Below are 22555 nucleotides of genomic sequence, written 5' to 3'. Positions count from 1 at the left end.
AAACCGACTTAATAAGTCCGTGATAAATCCCAAAGAGTAAAGAATACCTATACTTACTCTTTGGAGTAAAGTAGGTAGGTATATTGATTAAATCCTATACAGTATGGAAGATAAGGTTACCGTCCATAGAGATCACAAGCTGTAAAGTTGACATTATAGAATTAAAAAAAAATAGCTATAGACTTCTGTCATTAATTTTGGTTGTTGGTCTCGAAAATTTAAGTAAATTCCAAATTGATTGTTGACGTATAACCAATAATACAAACTAGTAATACAAACCGTCAAAGGATCATGCCCTCTTTTAAAAATTTAAAAGCCAAGACCCCAGTCAAGCGAACATGGGAGTCGGCAAGCGTCAACTTAGTTGACAACCTGCCTGAGATCGCCTTAGCTGCCATAGTCCCTTCTAGGTGCCAGAAGGAAATCTGTGAGTTTATTAACTTCCTTCTCCATGCGTTAGAGAGAAACTCCAACTGGCTTAATAACATCCTCAGTAGACAGCCTTACTTCAGATGCGCCTTTATGCTTGGTTCCGGACCTAATCGCTTCCAAATCAAAGACATCATCTACCCATCCGAAAACAAGAACGTCAAACTTCAAATTGAACTTAAAGACTCCGAGGATTTAGACAAAATTGCAATCGCAGCACTATTAAAATTAAATAATTCTGAAATCCAGAAAATCTTGGAGTACATAAAAACTAAATTGTATGATAACATTTATCTGAAAGACGACATGCTGAAAGGCAAATCTATGGGGATCCAGTATGCTCTTTTGAGACCGTTCACTGATAAACAGTACCGCATTGCAGAGCGGATCGTGGTCGGTACTTCAATGAAGTGTATGTTACCTGCTCGTTTTCGTGATGACTCCCCATCCAAATCACCACCAGCAAAGAAGATCAAACCAGAAAAAAGAAGGGTACGGGAACGTGTAGTGGCTTAGTACACTAGCAAACAGAAAACATAACCGTAAGTGAGCGTTTCTTTTATTTTTTGCCATTTTTAAGTATATATTGTGACCTTTTTTGCCACTTTTGTGTTATTTCTACTCAGAATCACGAGCTTTTTAGATCCTAATGGGATAAAAAAATGTCCCAGAGTTTTTTTCCTATTGTGTTACCATTTCCCCATACACTTTGTAAGGCGGTAACAAACAGGAAAGTTTGAGAAATGTAGGTATGGAAATTTTAGGACACTTTTTTTCTCATATAAAAGGGCTCGCGATTCTGACTACAAATAACACAAAAGTGGCAAAAAAGGTCACATTATATAAAAATGGCAAAAAATAAAAGAAACGCTTAGTAACTTTATTTGACTCACTATTAAAGAAAAACCTTGATAATCAGACACTGAAAGACAAGCGGCGCGATATGTACATATAAAAGACACTGATCAGTGAGAGATTTGTACATTGCCGCCCTAGGTATGCACTATGTATTCCAATTCCCGGACAATATGAAATAAAATGGTCAACAGATACGGCGCACCGCGGTGTGTCATTGCGTAATGGCTTCAATTTGGTGCGACTGGAACGCGAAGCGCACTAAATTATACTCATTTTTGCGATGATCGCTTCCGATTACCTGTGATGGCGCGCTCGCGTTACCGCGAACAGTCCGACTAACGAGCCCTCCGATTCAACATCTCACATATTGTAATAAAATGTACCTACAGGAAAACTGCTTGTGTCATTGGTAGTTTTTAGACGAAGTGGGCCAGGCGTAGCGGGCGGTTTTTCATCTCCAGCGAGCGGCCGGGATCGATATCTTGGGAATCAGGGCAACCGTGCGCTAACTTACAGCCACAAATCCTTCCTCCAGAACTTATTACAATGGCACTCCGCCCCCGCAAACAGAAACTATAGTTTTTCGTCGGATGCTGCGGTGTTTGAGAAACTTTCCGATGCTTATCGGTTGGCATAAATCAATTGAACCTTGGCAGAGGCCGCGAAAGTCGGGCTCTGAGCCCTTTTTCTAACTTGGGACCCACCGTTCGGATTAAGGAAATGCTGACCGTTACGTAATTGGCGTAATATGTGATTTATTGGTTCTGAGAATTTGTGTGTACGGAATATTAAGCCGCTCTATTACGGATCTACTTAAGTTCTGGTTCCATAAATCGTGGTTTCGAAAAGGCAAACATTGGCTCTAGTTACGAGTCACACCAAACCGGATACGAAATGTTAGAGAAAACTTCATTATCTTACTTCTATTAATATTTGTAAAATCATTTTTAATTTTTAAGTTTTCACTTTTTAAAAACGTTCACCGGTTTTTGTTTTATCAGTAAATATTAATTTGTAGAAATTCAGAAATACTTTGCATAGAGGCCTAAAACTAGAAGAGTAAGATTTCTCTAGCATCTGTCATGGAAAACTAGATTATACTGAATGTCAGACGATAAGTTATTCACTATACGATAGTCACTATATATATATCCGTCAATAAAAATATTCATAGTAAAACAGTTGGCGTTTTTATTTCATAACATTATTAATGTTGTCCGTAGCAAATGCGGTTGTATGTATAGTTTAGCCACCATATGTTACAATATGGAACACAGAATAAAATGCACTGGCCTGTTATTCACTACTCACAGTTTCGCGCACCAAACCAGCGTAAGTTCCGATTGGGAACGGTGGTTCGTCGGTCCAACTTATACTAGTAAGGATAGTAGGGACAAGCTCACGAGAATGTCTCGTTGTGAAAGGCTGCTGCATATAGCCCTCGGGAGCGATCCGTCCAAGACGAGACTGTGCAGTGTCGCCACCTCAGGGTCGTGTAGCGCTCAAGCTGTCTTCAACCGCCACTGACGGTCGCGGTAGTTTATTTTGCAGGTTTTGAAAAATGGCGGCTGCATTTGTTTTATTTTACCCCAACACATATACGTTGTCTAAAGTTATCCATTAAAATAAAATAAGTAGGTACCTACATTACATTTTCGTCACCCTTTCTCCATCACTTGGCGCTTGCTAAGCAAATCGTTTTCTGTTGTATTCAAGATTGTCAAAGACGTTATGAACGTCACAAACAGACAACTGATCACACAACAGGCAGAATGAACCAACGTCAATGTACATAATATAATACATACCTTGTTAGAGTGACAGTACGACTATGTAAACAAGTAAGTACCTAGTTTTAATTTTACACACACAAGGCCGTAAAAATATCTGACACGCTTTTATTTGTAGAGCCATAGGAGCGTGTCACATATTTTTACACATGTCTCTGCTTTGTACAGTCAACGAAGCAAAGACGTGTGCAAGCGATATTAGATTGCGATTTTATATAGTCTTCCAAATAAATTCGGCAATGAGCCCGCTACACGAATTCCCCGTAGCTCTGCCGGATTCTGACCACGGGCCAGATTTAATTTACATCTGGGATTGTATTCGGACATTCTTCGCTTGAAATTTCAGCAATTTTTCCCAGTAAACTGCCCGGCACCCAGCCCGGCCTCGTGGTTGATATTTTATGCCGGGACAGGAATGTTGGCGTTAGTATTTAAAAGGGAAGTTCACAGGGTGGTGCTGCTGTTTACAAACACACCTACTTAGTTTAAAGAGCATTGGAAGAGCCGAATTGTCATTCCTCACAGTAACACATGTTTGAACACATTTTAATTGTTTGCGGGACATCACATAAGTCATCCGTGAACCAGAACAGTGCAACTTTTCGATAAACCTCGTAAACAAAGGCTTACTTGCAGTGCCGCTTCTCTATATTTAAGATGCTAATTACTAAGTATTTTGTAAAGATTTAAGACAACATTATAGTGCCACAGAATAAGTAATAGTATTATCATAACAGTGCGACTTTTAGCAACTTTATATATACGTTATTGCTTCCTGTAGATTCGCTCAACGCAGTGTCAACTATAAAACACAAATACAGTTTAGCTGTATATGAGTCAATTAGTAGTTAGTACCTTCTTCTAGGAAAACAAACCACTTATATTTAGTAGCGCTTAAAATTAAAGGAATAGCTCAAAAAACCGCATACAATGATGAAAATATTATGTGCGGCTTTCCGTCTCACTCATTTTAAGTTAATTACAACATACACACACAACTAAAGCCCAGAGGCAAATAATAAATTCTCCGAATAAGCTGGAAAATGCAAAAGCTACTTCAATATTAAAGGTAACCTGAAAACTTTTAATAAAACTTCCAAACTTTTTGTAAACGCTGAAATACGAGATCGAGAATATGCTGTTACAATTTTAAGAACAAATAAAAGCATTCACGATGCCTACGAACATAAAAAGGAAATTTTTGGGGTTAAATTTTTATTTTAAACATAGGATGGGAAGATGGCCCTCCCAAGTCGGCGTTATCTTTAGATTTAGGACTGGCAATAATAACCACGAGGTGATTCGGTTGTCATCTCTAACAACCTCGCTGATTTACTACGGCATTCTCATAAATAACTAGACGCGAGTATATCATATTCATTTGATTCAAGTATGTGTAGTACTTAGACTTTTATACAATTTTTTTTTATGTTTGACGATCTTTTTGTGAAATTCTTAGTATTAAATTTGATCTGTATAATAATCCAATATTACTATGGAATAATATTAACTTCAATAAATTGCTCTGATAATTAGCTTAAGATAATATATTATTATGTAAAACGTTCATAAGTGCTTGTTACTAGGCCTACATGAATAAAGTATTTTTGACTTTGACTTTGACTTTAGTACTACGTCTAATTTATGTCTCTTATGATCACTTCATACAATGTTGCAGTTTAATCATAGGTCAATCCGAGCTGCCAGCTTTGACTTACGACAATCTCCGAGGGATACTTCACGAGAAGTATTTCCAATTTATAATTATGAGAGATCAGTGCCCTGTTTATCAAAAGCTTGTAACTTGTAATACAAGTGGAAGTCCCTTTCTAACAAAAGCTGTCAAAAAGGGACTGTCACTTGTATTACAAGTTACAAGCTTTTCATAAACAGGGCACTGGATATAATTATTTCGAGTTTGATATAGGTACGTGATATATTTATTACATGAACTATGCTGGCCATGTGTAATAAATTATTTAGGTAATATTGAACGTAAATGGGCAAAGGCTTTTAAAATGTAGGTAATGAAAAACATACTCTGGGAAGCCTGAGACTAAATATTCATGGTCGGAAACTAGTAATAGTAATTCATAATTAATTACAAACGGAATTTCGACGCCACCATTCGGGGAATTGAACACGAAGGCTTATTAAAATAACCATCATTATGTAAATTTGGTGTAATAAGAAAAAGTGGGGGATTTGATTATGTAACGTACTAATTTTGTGTTATTGAGCCCCAAGGTGACATTTTGAAATGGATTGTAGATTGCCTTTTTCAGAAAAAAAGTAACTGTGCAGCCAGCAGCAAAGGTTGAAAGTAAGCATAAGGATGAAGATAAAAAATTAATATTTGATGACTTTTAAAAATAAATCGGCTTGAATCTCCCTAACAGAAATATTATTTGAAGCAACAGAAATATTATTTGCAAGTCGGCTTCCCATTGGACAACAAACTGCAATTCAGACGTTCGATCTGAACATTCTGAACTTGTATCAAGTACACGACAACGCCGTAAATGCATTGCACCGTGTAAATAACAATTAATACGAAGCGTCGGCAAAGAAGCCGCGAGAAAATGGATTCGCCAGTCCGGCAGAAGTTTAATCGGGGGCTAATTAAACTGGAGAACGTACGTGACCGCCCGCCGAGATACTATCGCGGAAATTACTACACTTGATGTACCTAGCTAGTTCAAGCCACGCTTCATTTGCTGCCTTTCTTAGGAAATATTTCATAAAGCGTACAAGTACGAGTAAGGAATATTCAAAATTGTAAGTGAGAAAAAGCGCCGAGCGTTTGAGTTTAAGGAGACATATATTTTACAGAAATATGCGAAACATACGAGGAAAGTTGAAGACGACAATAATTTTCCGCGTTATGTACCCCGTCCCCGCGCGCGGCTGAGGGCATTCGTCATCCGACCTCCGTCCGCGACAGACCTCTTCCCTTATTTTGAAAGGATGGATAAACTTGTATCCGCTTACAGATTTATTTTCCGCCCATAAATTTTACCCACACGGGCCGGACCTTATTTATAAATTTTTTCACGTATTTTTTTCGTTTTCATTTATTTTCAGCGGCGTGCGTGCGAATCTAATTCTATATGGTATGCTATCGTATTACGTTTTAACTGGGCTCGTAAAGTCGAGTAGTCAAAGTGAATAAGCTCAGTTTACGACAAGCTCAATAAGATTAACTTTGAAATATTTTTAAGCGGAGCAGGCGCCATTTCGACTGGCCGTTAAATAAATGTAACGTTCCACGCTCACATGCGGAACTGTGACTTGCATAAAATATCGCACATTGCCTGCTTTAATATGTAGGTTTAATTAAAAACGTGACTCCACACAATATGGACTCAAATTAAACGAACGTACGTACACCGTAACACTCGCGTACAATATCGGTCAAAATTATACACCTACTCGCTCGTAATGTGAAACGATCAGGAAAAGCAATTTCCAGACAGATTACAATGGAACAAAAAGTTATGTAAATACGCTGCGGCGTTATGAAACTAGCCGTTTTCTATGCGATATCATATTGTTTGAACCCCGTGCATAAACGGGGTTATGATTACGACTTGACACGTAATATGAAACTCAAGGATAACATCAAATATCTTTAGGGATAAGAGAGCAGTTGACACCCTTTATTTCGAGTTGGAAACTATTCGAATTTGCACCCCCGCATACGACGTCTCCTTATACGGGCCCGCGACAGCGGCCAATAATACATATTTATCTAACAATATTTATGGCTGTCCTGAAAAAGCACCGCGATTTTCTTGTCTCCTTACATATTTAAACTTCGTATCGAATACATGTATGAGGAGAAACATTGTCGAACGGTGAGAGAATGGATAACAACTTTGATAGTCATGAATAAAGGAGACATTTTTAGAAATATTCGGTGAAATTTTGCGGAAAGGGCATGTAGCAGGTACCGTAGGGAGCTAAACCAAGGCAAATTTGTAACCCTTTCCCGAAATAAGGTGCTTTTATATTTTGGACAGCATACGTCCGCGTGGAGAGGGTTTATCGCGGGCTGAGCCGGCGTCACAAATTTGTCGCGTGACGAGATATTATCGGTCCCGGGCCTCGGACACCGGGCCCGATCAAGCGGCTCGTTTGTCAAAAAATAGGGCTCGGATAAAATTGAAGAGGGTTTTTAAAGACATTATGTATCAAAGCAAAGGAAAGCAATAAATAAATGTAAACTTTACAATACTTTTACACAAACTCCATTTTTAGAATGAAATATACTTTGGTATACCTATTATGCATTATTACCTATTATGAAGCAGTGGTGGCCGAGTGGATATGACGTCTGACTTTCAATCCGGAGGTCGGGGGTTCAAATCCTGGCTCGTACCAATGAGTTTTTCGGAACTTATGTACGAAATATCATTTGATATTTACCACTAGCTTTTCGGTGAAGGAAAACATCGTGAGGAAACCTGCATACATCTGCGAAGAAATTCAAAGGTGTATGTGAAGTCCCCAATCCGCAGTGGGCTAGCGTGGGGACTATAGCCCAAGCCCTCTCGCGCATGAGAGGAGGCCTGTGCTCAGCAGTGGGACGTATATAGGCTGAAATGATGATGATGATACCTATTATGACTTCATTTTGACTTTTTGGCATCTACAGTAGTAAATTAAAATGCTTAAAATATTTAACTCAACTAATAAAGAATAGGAATTTATTGTATACCTACATACCTACTCGTATTCAAAGATAATAATTATTGTAACAGATTGAATTTACAGTTTGTAATAGCTGTAACAAAGTCAACCCTAAAATTCAAGAGTTACACGATTACTCTCCGAAATTGGGCATGTCTCGACGCCGAAAAGACAATTTATCTTTCATTTGCATATTTATTCCAATGTTTCCCGCTGGAAGAGGCCTGTTAAGTGTACATTTGACGGATATTTTGACGAAACGACGCACATAAGTCTTTATTAAAAATTCAAATACTAGGGATGAAGTAGGCTCCGAGAGGGTGGAGAGATCTCAGAGATTATGATTGAACATTTTATATTCACTTCGCCGCCATCGATACGGTGTGGTGCCTAAATTATGGAAAGCTCTTCGGAGTTCGATGTCCCTGTTCGAAGTTTCGTTGCTGGTGATATTGATTTACATAATTAAGATCGTACCTTTTTCCCTAAAATTTAATCATTTAAAAAGTAACCTTTGATGTTGTCGTCCCAGCGAATTGTAATTACGAAATTTATAGCATGAAAAAACATAATGAAAGATTGCTATAAGGGAATCCACCCAAATTTATAAGGGAACCGTCTATGAAACATTTTATTTAATAAGACTTTGTACATCCCCTCGTACATAATTGTAAATTAATTGCGATCTCAGGAAAAAGGGACCTCCTAATGGCTAATTAGGCAAACGATAAATTTATTTTGAACCGGACTGGAGGCAACCTCTGGATTTTTTTATTGTAGAAAATTTGATCGGCATCGATAACTTATTCTTCTAAACTGAACATTTTATGAGCATAATATAGTAATTTATGACATTAGGTACATTTAAATGGCATTTGATTTCATATTCCTTCGGCACACTATGTAATAGGACGTATGATGTACCAATTGTACCGTTGAGGTACATTTTTATTAAGAAACCTAAAGAATGTTTAATTTAAGTATGTAATACTTATTTGTAACTTTGGTTTGGATACTTCTGCGAAAGTTTTATCTGCCTCCTTCGTCCACTTTGGCCGTCATAGTTTGTACCTACATAGTTTCATTTTCTTTAAGCTCAACAAACTTTTTCGGGCATTTTCATCGCAGATGCCTATTTTCAAGCAGTGATTGTATCTCAGAATGAAAATCTCTTCAACCTTACATTACCGAATATGGATTTCATAGGATTTGGGCCGGGAGCCCCCGAGTCCCGAGGTGCAACGTTGCACGCCCGGGGCTCATTACCCGCCCCAAACGATCTTAGGAAACTAACAGCGTTAAATGTAACGTTCCACAGCAAAAGGTACCTTATGGCGGCTGGCGCTTACGTCGCATAGCGCCGCAATAATATTGGAGCGGCGTTAATATTAGCGTAAGCGCCAACCGCCTTAAGGTACCTTTTCCCGTGGGACGTCACAAATAAGAGCGCATTCTGAAATTGTATTGAAAACATGGTGCGGGTGCTATATTATATTTTGAACTTTGTGTGGGTTGGGTCGCGTGGTGAAACGTTGCTCTGAGCTAATGAAATGGTGAAACAAATAAAATTGTTACCGAGAAGATATTCTTAAATTGATTCATTTGATGCGAGCATGTAATAAACTAAATAAACTTTACTAGGAATATGTGGTAAACTGGAAATGTATTTATAATTAAACCTTTATTTACTATAGGTTTAATAAAGCAAACAGTTTTGCCTACCTTAGCGAAATTTATTGTACTTATTTTTTTTTACATGCTTACTAGCTAGACAAAAACAACTAATAAAATTATTCCATACTAGTCTCATAAGCGCAGTAAAATTCCAGCAGAAAGTGCTCTTAGAAATAAATTTCCGCTGCTGCTAGACTGCCCCGTGGGGCATCGCTTAATTAAATAAGCCACGATTGAAACCTGCCGTCCGAGCTATACGTAGTTTAAAAATCTCAAGTTGATATTGATATTAGGTAGGCTGAGAGAGCATCTCCTCGACAGTAAAAAATAAAATCGTTAAAAAAATGTTTACAGTAGGTACCTAACCTACTTATTATACTTACATGTATCAATATTGGTATATTTAAATTTTAAGATTTATCTCCGACCACGAGACCACCACCACCACGGGGACAACGCCGTCCTTGAAACGTCGGAGGTAAATTGTGTAATTTAATGATGTCATTTTGTTATTATTCGCGCGTGCATTTCACTAATACTTGTTCGTTGTATTGGCTCCAGCGAGACGCGATCATGTTGATGTCAAAATGTACATAAGTTCTAATTTGGTTACACTATGGATACATGTTTTTCCCTAATATCGCATCCAGAATTAGAAACTTACGTTCGGCGTTGGCGCTGTGGCGAGATATTAGATGGGTAGCCCATAGGATAATTTACCTAAATATAAAATAAAAAAAACACTCAAACCGCTGTTAAAACCACTTCTAATAATGGGGTTGGCAACTGTCATAGATTGTTGTCTTAGAAAATTAATTTTATAGATGCCGCCAGCATAGCCTAGATACTTAATTTATGAGATTTGCCATAAAAAAAAAAGGATTCTTTAAATCATTGTCAGTTGGGTCTGTCACCCATGTTAGCGCCCTCAGTTAAATAGTCCAACCAGCTAACCCCATTCTAATTATAAGAATACTTAGTTTAAACTTCAGTAATGCTGAAATACGATCTAATACCGAAATAGACCGTGCATAGACCGCTACTACCGCTAGCTTAGAGTTAAGACCGCGTTCATAAACAAGCCTGAATGGCTTCCGACATTCACGAAGGTCATAATTGTAATTTACGATCGCCATTGCTTTATATAAAGTGGATATTGCACAATGACCGCGCCGAAATGCAGCCAAGTATGAGGTGTGCATTTCGTTGTAGTGCGCGTATCGGCATATTGGGTAAGAGGAGCTAGTTTACTATAGATAATTATATCTGACATAACTACCAAAAGTTCCTGTTGTTTTATAAGTATCAATCAGCAGTCGGCTGATTATCAAATGATAGTAAACTATAAATGACTGTAATCGCGTGCTTACAAAGGTTATTAAATTTAATCAAATTTAAAATTGTCCCCGACAAATTTTGCAATGACGCTTTCTTTCTCATATACTGGTTGTGGCCTGTAACACGAGCAAATAATTAAGACATAGATTATACTCCTCAAACGGTGACACTTTTGTTCAACAACTTTTAAAAATTATGAAGTATGTAGATTCCCTATTTTTCATACAAAATAAATATTATCTTCAATGGACGCCATCGCCACGCCATTATCATTGTGATTGACGTTGCTTGTCACGCCTTAAACATAACAAAATTCGCAATACATTGCGTCTTACAATAAAATTTAAAGTGTATTATAAATCAAACTACAAGTTATTTTTAAAAGTCGCTGAACCCACTATTGACAAATAAATGATCATTCATTCATTCATAACAAATGTTGGTCAGTATGAGGAATACAGCCTACGGTTTAATTTTTTTGCTCATATTATAGGCCACACCCGGTATTCGTACCCCGCATTTTAATTTTGTCAGGTAAAAATAAAACGTTGTGTGTGTACATTGTCGATTATTGCACAAAGAGCTACTTTAGTCCTTTTTTGAGAACTGCGCAACCATCTTGTGTCTTTTGCAAAAATGTGTCCACCCGGTTCTATTGAAAATCTACAGTTCTACAGCAATTGTAATTGCCTCCATGCAACGTCCAACCCAACTGGCATGTCGGAACATTAAAAGTAAATCTGGCTTGTTTTAATTTTCCACGCGGTCTCCGTCTAAATTGCCCGCTATTATGCTGTTGCACTTGATTTTTCTCTCTATTCAAATTGAATCCGGTCTGCTGGGATTTCTCGAGATTAATTCTTTCAGCTGTAGTTAAAGATAGGGCTACCACAAGTCCAGATGAAACGAGATGAAAATCGTGATCTTTTACAAGTATCTTGAAATTACGGTTGACATTTTTACTGCAGTCGCCATGAGATACAAAGCGAATAAGGTACACACTCCTCATTCATTTGGCTTAACTGAAAACGTCGAGATATTTTGACTATTTTGTACTCAAAATCTAAATTTTGTTATCTACCTCTCTATCACTATTGCATAATTTAGCGATAGAAGCAAATAACGAAATTTAGATTTTCGCGGTACTATGTACCTACTTATATAAGACATATCCCATGTAAAATATCCACATTTCAGTAATGAGGTCACACACAGCAACACGTTCTCGTAATTGTGAAGTAATGAAACTCAGCGCCATTTACATTTTGGATTCTTATCTCCAAACTATATTTACTTGAGTAGGTATGTATTAATTCATTGCATTCCCTCGCTTCAAATTGAGAACTGCCTCCTAGACATCCTAGTTGTAGTTAACTATGAATTATTCGTGTCTAGAGCTTGATATGGATTTGTGGAGACGGCTCGGCTGAGTTTGCAAACAGACGCAATCCTGACTCACATGTATTAAATTAGTGTGTAGCATGACTTAGGCATCGTCATATTAGTATACCGCCTGGAGTTAACTTCTACAGGGAACAATATTTAGCAAAATGTATACCTATGTGGAAGCTATTTTTTCTCCCTCATATCATCTCTTATCGTCTCTTTCTGAGTGCTATTTCATCAATTCAAAAGCAAAAATATAATTGCGTTCGTTTTTCATTCAACTAATGTCATTAATATAATAAGCTGCATAAAATATTTTTTCTTTGAAACAGCTCGAACATACGTTTTAGATCTTCTATGTCTCTGTTATTATGTTTAAGTTCACCAAATCCTATTATTCGATACGCTGGACCAAACAACTAAATTCTTTTCAGTTCGACACCGCTCCCAGGCCCCAGGTGTCCCTCCGGATTGTTTCGACCGAATACCATTTAGTTGGGCCCTTGAACTAAACAGCCCTTAACAAGGTTGCCTCTTGTATTATTTGAGCGTGAAATTGAAACAACACGTCGCCGGGTTTCCAGGCCGCTGTGTAATTGTGAAAAACGTTCGGAACACTCGCCTAAATAAAGCATTTGCTTTTATCATCGTAGAAGTGCTCTCTTTGATGCCTTTGGAACGTTTTCGTTCATTGACTTGGCTATCGCTGTACAGGTTGCTGTACGGTATTCAGTGTTGTCTTATATAAATATGAAGGACTCCTTAAATATTAGGAAACGGTCGCGGATCACGAAGAGATAAACAAAAATAATGACTTTCCTAAGCTCTAACGTTAAGAATACTCGAGCCTAATTTGCGGTAGTGACCAGCAAAATCACCGAAACTCGATTTAGAGGTAGTTTTCGGACGGAGAAAAATATGGACATTCATGAAAGACATGTGCGAACTCTCAATTTGCTTGATCCTTGAGGTTTTTATATAAAATGTTAATGCACATGATTGTATGATTAGAGTAACAGGGCATATAAGCAAGTATTTGTTAAAGAACATGCTCGATGCTAATATATTTCCTTATTCAAATCATTTCACTATCTAGTCAAAAGGAACATTTCCAACCTCGATATTCGCACACCTCTGAAAGGCCGCATTTATAAAGTGTGAAGATATGGATATTTGGACGATTTATCCTGAGTGCTGGCACCTAGCTCCCACCGACGCTATTGTGCGGGATAATTTAAACGGCACAAGTGGAGATACGGACGCGTTGAATATGTCCCGTGTATTGGCGCAGTCGAGTGGGATGCTGTAAAGTGGAGTGCCATTTCGGCGTATTTGCTGTTTCTATAGTCAATCAATAAGGGCCATTTGTAATTATTATACATCTATAATTCTATATGCCAATAGCGCTTTTAATAACCGACAAAGTAGGTAGACTCCTTCTTAGCTAACTGCACCGACTTGAATGAAACCAAGTGAGGGAATGTCATTATAAATACTAAATACATACATTCTTCTGCCAAACCACAGAGCGGTTTGTTAGCTTTGTCACAGCATTTGCTGTGCAGAGTTAGCTTGGTCCAACTCTATTTGTTTAGTGCTTTATAATTAGTAATTACCTTGTGTTTGTCTAATGCTTCGACATTGAGGCGACAAAACGCCAAAGCGCAAAGATTATAAAATATCTTTGTGTTCTTTTCGGTGGAATGCAATGTTATAACTATGTATAACATTGCATTCTAGATCTTAAAGGTTTTTCTGAGTAAAAATGCCCGTGATATAAAATAACAGTGAGCAGTCGTTACTAGGTTCGCTAAAAGTAACACATCGCTGGTAAAGACCCGGGCACTCCACTTCGATCTCAAAGCATTGTCCTCGGAGGGTTTAAACATCCATTTTATAAATCCTCCGAATGGACGCTTTTTATCTTCGTCTACAAAGTAAATATCAAAGATGGAGCGCCGAGATTTTCCCAGATTCCACGCGGACTAATGCTTTTACATTGCATCGAACTTGGCGCTCCTTTTACAGAAATATCAGTGGGAATTGTCCGATTGCCTTTAAAGTTTTATTTTTCATCGATGCTATTGATTAGAGCGATTCTGTTTTCATTGAAGTTCGTATCGGCGAAAAATTTTACGTTCATTTTTACAGTACATTTGTGTGTATTTTAGGAGCAAAAAATTATTCCGTTTTACGGTCCCTCCTTCTTAATATGAGATCACTGTTGTCGAGAACTGAGTATGATAGGCAAAGAGCGGATCTTATTAAATGCAATAAGAAATAGGAGAGGCATGATGGTAGGACACCTTATACGGCATAACAACTTTTTCCTAAACATCCTGGAAGGCAGGATTGAAAAGACAAGAGAAAAAGTGAAAACTTGAATTGCTTATTTCAGCCAAATAAAAAATAATGCGTGGTTTATGGAAATTAAGGACTGGCAAAAGGAAGAAATGATTGGCGATTACTCCACCGACAAGAGCAAAGCTCTTAAGTTACGATGATGATGACGGTGTCGAGGTCACATTCAACTAGTCCGTTTAATTTGATCGGTGCAATAGGCTCTTAATGTCTAATACAGTATATCAATCCTAACTTTCTATATGGTCAGACATAGTAGGGTCGGGCACTAGAGGTATATTGGTTTCATTACGCGTCTAATAGTGTAGTAATGGGTCAATGACCATCACTCACGCTACCAAGGTTGCGTTTAATGAATGCCATTGATTTATGTGCCATTACACAAGGTTATAGGAAATTGAATGTAACTGTCTAGAGAGGTCAATGCTCCGATGTGTTCGAAAGTTGACAATAGGCTGTAAGGTTATATAACTGTTTGAATGTCATATAAAATCACGCTCCCCTATTCGTTATACAAATCGCTACTCTTGCTAGTTGACTTTCCGATATAACATGTCAAAAAGCTTCGCCTGTTGTATTATATACTATTTTCTAAAAAAAATTGTCGTAAGTGTACTTCTGTACAGTATAAGACGAGTGAGACACTTAATTTCCATTCGCTAAACATGCGTGCGTTTTGGTGTCTCGACATCCATGAATATGAAACAGGTGAAGCCTAGGCCGACGCATGGAGATGCGAATCTTTGATAACCTTTGTGAGGTCTGCGACTGCGATTGCATTAGCATGAGATCGGGAGTCAGCGGGGCCTGTTGAGATTGTTGTACAGTCAGCAGCAGAAGTTGCTAAGTGGGCCAGGTGTTCAAAATGACCTTGACGCGATTTTATTGCGAGGAAAATAAGAGCGTGTCAAGGTCTTTTAGAACACCTCGCCCGCTAAGCAACTTACAGACTTTACAGTCAGCAGCAGAAGTTTATGAATATTCTCAGCGATTATGTATGAAAAGATAGTCTGACAAAGTGTGCTAATGTCATCATCATTGTCTACTTTCTATGAAAATATAATGACACTCCGTCATTTCGTTCTGTTCAAGTCGGTTTAAAGTTAGCTTAGATGGTCTCTAGATAAGAAAAAAATAAATTCTTTCAACTTTAAAGTAATAAAGTAAAGTAAAAATAAAATAGGGTTAAAAGTATCTGAAAGGTAATTGTAGCGCCCGTATAAAATATCCACCACGGTAACCTCATAAAGGATGACTCACGTTAGTAGACCGGGCCGTGTCCGGACCGGAGCTACCGGCGCATTGTTTTCCATGGAAAGCATCACGTGATCGCCTGTCATGTCATAGAAAAGTAAGGCCCGTAAGCTCCGACCCGGACACGGCCCGGTCTAACGTGAGTCACCCTTAAGTATCTACTGCAGTTACGAAATTATTTTTAAGAAAATAAATGGGTACCCTTAAAGATCTTATGCGCACTATAGCAATATCCGCACCGTTCCGAAAAATCTCAGATGCAAAATGACCGCTGTAATCTCCTGATATTTCAGATAATGAAAAGCAACATTTTCCTCAGCCAAAGTGAAGGATGGAATAAGGAATATTTAGGACCCCTTAGAGATCTTTAATGACCAAGGGTGGTATTCCGATTGCTATCCAAGCGCAGGTGACGCTCAGAGTCTGGTGTACTAGTATAAAAGCACTCGCAGATTATGGTAATTATTGCGGATCTCGAGATCACATTACATTGGACAGCTCAAGCACTCCACTGGCTAGAGCCAACCAATCAGAATGCAAGGCTAGGGGTTCTGAGAGACCAAAGTGTATAAATATGACGCTGCCATTTCTACTCGCGTAATGAATGTTTTGGGGTCCAAATGATCGTTATGGGTGCATTTTGTAAATGGAAAAGTTCTGACGCGCTTCAAGGGTTTGGTTATTTTTTGGAGTTTTATACTGCTCACCAAGGGAGGCTAATTAGATTTTTTCCGTAATTTTAGAATTTTCAGATGAATACATACTCCTTTTCCCAAGTGTACTTAACGACATCTGTGATCTGTGGTGGTTGGGCTGGATGCCAAACAGACAATATATTAACATAATTGGAAGTAAATTAGAAATTCATAAAATCCTGACGCAATGAAACGAACTAATCCAATTTCGATAAAAGATGTCTAAGAAAGAACCACCGCTAGAAAACCTGGGTATGCTTCCTGTGTTCTCCCCGTGATAGTATACAGCCTCTTGGTCCATGAAATGATCAAGAGAGGCAATTTGCTAGCGTCCCAAGGCAGTCTTTACTGGAGATCTATCGAATCTATTAGTTGAGTCAGTGGACTCAATCTAGGGTTTCTGGTTTCTCGACCTTTTTAATTTCTCGAGGCACGGGAATTCTCGACCAAGATTTCTCGAGTTTCTCGAGTCTCTCGAGAAATTTTGAAAGCTCCGAAAAACACCATGTTATTTGTTTTTTTTGCTTTTTTACAAATCAGACTAGTAGGAATCATAGGTGAGATTAATAATCAAACATATGGTACATTTTTAGTCACCATAAATTGCACTTAATAATCAAAAATACAACAACAAAAAAGAAACTATAGGTAGGCGTGCGCACCGGCGATGTGTTATGCTGTAGTATATTTCTTTAGGTATTCAACAAAATGTAAACAAACTACAATATGGTATTTTATTAGGCAGCAATATTCAAGGCAATAAATTTAACTCGATGTGACAAAACTTACAGAAGTATTACTACGTAATATTAATTACTCGTACTTACTCAACGTAACAATAAAGCTGCTAAAATTGTAATATTTTGCTAATAGGAATATATTGGGATGATTTGATTTATCAATAGTAATTTAGTTTTGTAATATTTGTTAAATTACACTTATTACATGGTCCTATAATTCGTTACAAATTTTTTTTAAAGCGTTTTTCAATAAAAAGACATTACATGAATGTCATGAATCATGATAGTTAAAAAGTTTCAAAACATGATAATCGGTTAAAGCTTTCTAGCTAGGGATAGGGGACGGATCAAGGTAGTTTTTTTATTTGGTTGGTAATAAATGTTTTAAGTAGGTTTCTACCTGAAAACGTAAAAAAAACATTGTTCATATTTATTTAACTACCTAAAGAAGTACATTATAGACACATCATGTGTTATACGCGTGTTATCTTTTTACTTATCACAAGAGATTTATTTCTCGAGTTCTCGAGGCATTGAATATTTTTTTCCCGTCTCGACTTAGGACAAATTTCTCGAGATTTCTCGCCTCGGGAATTCTCGAGCAGAAACTAGAGCTCCCGATACACGTGTTACACGCTGACACGGGTACCCGTGTTCTTAAGCCCGCCGGGCTTAAGAACCCGAACTACACGAACCCGCCCGGATTCGGAAACGTTTACACGGGTACCCGTGTACACGGGTACACGGATACACGAAATAACGGATCTTATTTACCCGCCGGTTCGACCCTTCTCTCTCGTGTAGCGGAGATTCGTGCTATGAAGACATACGATTGAATATGGAGGTTAGGAACATTCGATTACCTACTTTGCAGTTTTACTGGATTGATTAGTAATGTCAATAATAGGTAGGTAAGTACACTTTGTTTTAATAATCATACGATTAAATTTAACAATATCTTAGTAACCGTTGACCTCATTGATAGGTATTTAATTTTCTTCATTGATGTAGTTTTTTAATAATTAAAGTAAACCGTAATGATTATTTAATACAAAAGTAGATAGTTATGCTTACTGAAACTACAACGAACGGAATATGTTATATTTTCTATTAGCAAAATCGAAATTTGCTCACTGTTTTTAAGTAGCAAAGTACCCTTGTTCGAGCTGCTGAGGTGAAAAATCAATTAAATTGGTACAACACATATCAATCACATTGAACATCCGATAAAATGAAACTGCTAAACAGTCGGAGCTCCTGAACCTGAATCTTTGTTTTATTTAAAACTTTACACATTACTTCAATCTCCGCTACACGCCAAGGACGGGTTAGGCCCGCGTGTATTTAAGGTCCGTTTCGCCGTGTACACGGGTACACGGGTACCCGGATACACGGATCTTAATTACACGTGTACCCGACTACACGTGCAGAACGGGTCAGAAAACCGTGTACGTGTAGTTCGGAAACGGGTACCGAACACGTTTACACGAAACCCGGACACGACCGCGAGCCCTAGCAGAAACCCTAACTCAATCCCTATTTTCACAAAAGTTAACAAAACACAAACAGCCCAGTGGGGCTAACTTTTGTTTCGTAACACTTTATTGTACTAAGATTTTGAATTTTGATGTTCTTGATATTTTCATAATTTCTATTAGCCTTATGTCTGGAATAATATTTCGGGTACGTACATAAATATTATTATTATGTACCACATTTATATTCCGAACGTATGTTTGTGTTAATAAACAAATATCATGTCTTATATCCCAATGTCCCAAAAAGTACTTTAATTTAGAGGCCCGTCAGGATTTTATACCTATACATTCCAAAATTTCATCCTAACTTTTACTGAACAAGTTCAATGATATACTAAACTCGGTCTATATTAAGAAAAATATATTTTCATGAATTGTTTTAGCGTGCAATTCCTTTAGATACTACCTTAGATCTATCAAGTACGACATGGTATTGAATAAATCTGGCAGCATTCACTGGATTCTATTCACGGTTCGGTGGCCATTGACTATTAGTATTGAGCACTCGGTATTGAGCATACCTACAACCAATGCGATATGATGTTTGAGAGCTCGTACAGCGGTTACCTACCTTAATTTTCCTTAATGGCTGTTGCTTGGTCTTTGCTCGGTTTCTTTTGATGTAGAAGGAAACCATCTGTTATTTGCGTCATTTCGACATGGTGTGTCTTCTGAGGTTTAAAATAACTGCGATCGTTGGCCAAATCTTCATTTGTAAAATGTAAAAGAAACGTAAATATTCGCCTTGATGTTTGATACCAAAATGTACGAGTATGTATATAATAAAACTTAAATGGGCTCTCAATGAGTGACGTAAATTTTAAATATTTAGTTTATTCTATTAAAAATGTTCTTGGTTAAATTCACTTTGTGCGAAATAATTTGACTATGCTTTCTACTTGTTTAAAATACGCAGTTCATAATTTTGATAAACCTCGTTCGGAGTAATACCTAAGAACCTAAGCAGTAGCATGTTGTTCGCAATGGTTTCCATTAACAGATATTTAATTCATTTAAATTCATTAGGTTTCACTATTTTTTACCAGAAACTAGCATACAATCCCTGTTTTGTAACTCGGTTACTGGTAGCTAGATATTACATAAGTAAGTACCTATTTATTTTATGTAAGGCGCTAGCGCCGACTAACGTATCTGTTACGAAAGAGAATAAAGTAGGTAAGTAAGCTGAAGCTAAGTGCAATAAGTACTCGTTCACTTTAGTGAGACCCGTAAATTATCGAAGAAAGAGCTATCGATGGAAGCAAGGCGACACATAAATCGAGGTGACGTATTGGAGGGCGGAGGCGGGAACGCTCTAGGGAATCTGGAACGGCCTCTTACAGGTATTGAAGACATTTTTAGTGACCACTGGCCATTAGTAGATTTGAAATCCTGGATATTAAGTACCAGTACGGCGTGTCTGGTCAAGAACGACAACACTAATCCCCTAGAACATAAATCATAACTAAGTATGTTATGAGCGGCTAATGCGCAAAAAAGTGATAATAAGACTCCAGACTCCAAAATCTGAGACTTTTGAGTGATATTTTCAATCCCATGACTTTGTCGGCATCAAGTTATTCTGAAATCTAGAGTTAGAATAAGAACTGTCCGCAGTATTTTAAACGTCAAACTTCTATGAAATTATGAAGTATAATTAACACTTGCACAGCGTGGGCTATCAAAATCACTGCAGACTTTTCATGGTTTAACATTATAATTTTTTTAGGATTGTTAGAAAATAAATCCATCTACACAGCCGGTTCTCAAGTGGTTAATACTCGTAATTACACCGTTCTAAAACAAACCACCGAAAGAATTTTTCGATAGCATAAATACCTATATTATTAATATATCGAATTTTCTTGAATACACTTCAAATACTTTTTCCTGTTTTAATGAAGTAAAATATCCTATATAAATACAGGCTTTTGTTATAACCCTTCCACGCTACCTAACCCTTCGACGGCGCGAGCAGCACGCTGCCGAATAAACAGCCAATTCCATTATGAGAACAGCTACACAGATGGGGCTGTTGTGGACACAGCCTTACCGGCCCTGGTTCCTGTCGCGCATGTACTACTGCCTTTATTTTCTAATACGATACCGCGTTTATACTTGAATATCTTTAAAACGAACTTTACAAGTATAGTTACTTATAGTCGATTTTTTTTATTGCGGTTGATTTTTAACACTTTTAATAATATCATAGTAGGTATGAGGAATAAATCTTAATCGACATTGTATGGAGACCGATCTGAAATTACAAATGAATGTCAGTATGATTCATTATGACTACCATGCCATGCCGCCTCCTCCCGGTACGGGAAGAAGAGGCCGGCCCAAGAAGCGATGGCTTGATGTCGTTAAGGAGGACATGCGTGCCAACGGACTCACCACCAGGGATGCCGAAGATCGGGCGAAGTGGACACGAAGGAGTCGGAAGGCGGACCCCGGGTCCTCGCGCCCCGCGCGGGGGCACAGCCGGGATTGACGCCAGGATGCTAATGATGATTCATTATGACTACTTTTGTTCGCGTGTAACTCAAGTATTTAGTGGTGCAAAAAATAACACAAAACTAACCGATTTTTAAGTTTTAAATCCCTACGGATAGAAGCTGTACGCCTCGTCGCCTTGCTACCGCTGCTTGATTACAATATACCGGGTTATATATACAATAGCCTCAGGAAAATATAACCCACTAATCCGCGTCCACAATTGGGTTCTTAACCGACTGAACCCACCTTCGCCAAACAAGACTTGCTCATTTACCAAATTAGACGGTCCCTCATTCCAAGTAATAACTCAACAGGCTGGCCCATAAAGCTTCCTAATTTAGCTGGTGCTGGCTTAGCCGTAAGTCCGCCTGTCGGTGCAAGAATTTGCTAAATTATAAAGCTAATTATTAAACATTGTTCCCTTGTGTGTCGTACCTGACAAAATGAAATGTTCCTCTGAAGCTCGGCAGCCAAGTTTGCGTCGCCGCTGAATTATTAACTTGTTATACTTAGCATGTTTATATAGGCAGGGCGTCTGGTAATTTGTTTTATATTTTGTATCACGCTTTTTTGTCTTCATAGTGTTTTCAGCTCTCGTATGCTGTAAGCACATACAATGCTTAACTATAGTTGCCCCCAAGAAAAGTCTGCAGCGGATTTGATAGCCCACGCAGTGTAAGTGTTATTTATACGTCATAATTTCATAGAAGTTTGACGTTTAAAATGACACTTGCACTGCATAGTAGGCTATCAAAATCGCTGCAGACTTTTCACGGTCTGACTTTATGTCCCTTGATGAAAAAGTGTGCACCAAAGTAAACTAAACAAATAGTTATACACGCCATAGTCAATTCAGTTATTATTTTCATCAAATTTATTTGTAAGAGTTATATTTTTATAAAATTCCACGTCTGCACACTGAATTAAAAGAAAATGTACCTACAAGTAAGAACTAATCGAAAAATACTCTGTAAAAAGTATTAAAAAAACATCATTGTCTATGAAAAAAAATTTCATTTGTCACTGACAGTGACATTAATACATTATGCACTCCTAGAATAATGATTTTTTTACATTTTTGTGAACAATTTTATTATATCTAAATATGGTATGCGGACTCTTATTCGACCCATATGTGACAAAAAGTGACTATTGTAACAGTAACAGGAGGAAACGATACACACTTCATCACCACCGGAATGACTTGACCTGAAGGCATCACCCAAAGATGACGAACAAGGTAAACGTTTAATAAGATTTTCATCATTTCAGAGCTTTTATCAAACTATGAAATAAAATAA

At 37.8% G+C, this 22555-nt stretch overlaps 2 protein-coding genes across 2 annotated transcripts in view; both read left to right on the top strand.

Annotated features, from left to right (window-relative positions):
- The window catches only part of LOC134671340 (uncharacterized protein CG43867), a 448491-nt gene that overhangs the window by 2991 nt on the left and 422945 nt on the right, over positions 1-22555 (top strand). The gene's annotated exons all lie outside the window — the stretch shown is intronic.
- On the top strand, positions 274-1191 carry LOC134671093 (uncharacterized). The gene has a single exon (XM_063528875.1). It carries the CDS (start codon positions 292-294, stop codon positions 943-945), a length of 654 nt encoding a protein of 217 aa, XP_063384945.1. The 5' UTR covers positions 274-291; the 3' UTR covers positions 946-1191.

The sequence above is a fragment of the Cydia fagiglandana genome, chromosome 15 (assembly GCF_963556715.1).
Source record: "Cydia fagiglandana chromosome 15, ilCydFagi1.1, whole genome shotgun sequence".
Taxonomy (NCBI): Eukaryota; Metazoa; Arthropoda; class Insecta; order Lepidoptera; family Tortricidae; genus Cydia; species Cydia fagiglandana.
The sequence above is the reverse complement of the archived record's forward strand: the minus strand, read 5'-3'. Positions and strand labels throughout refer to the sequence as shown.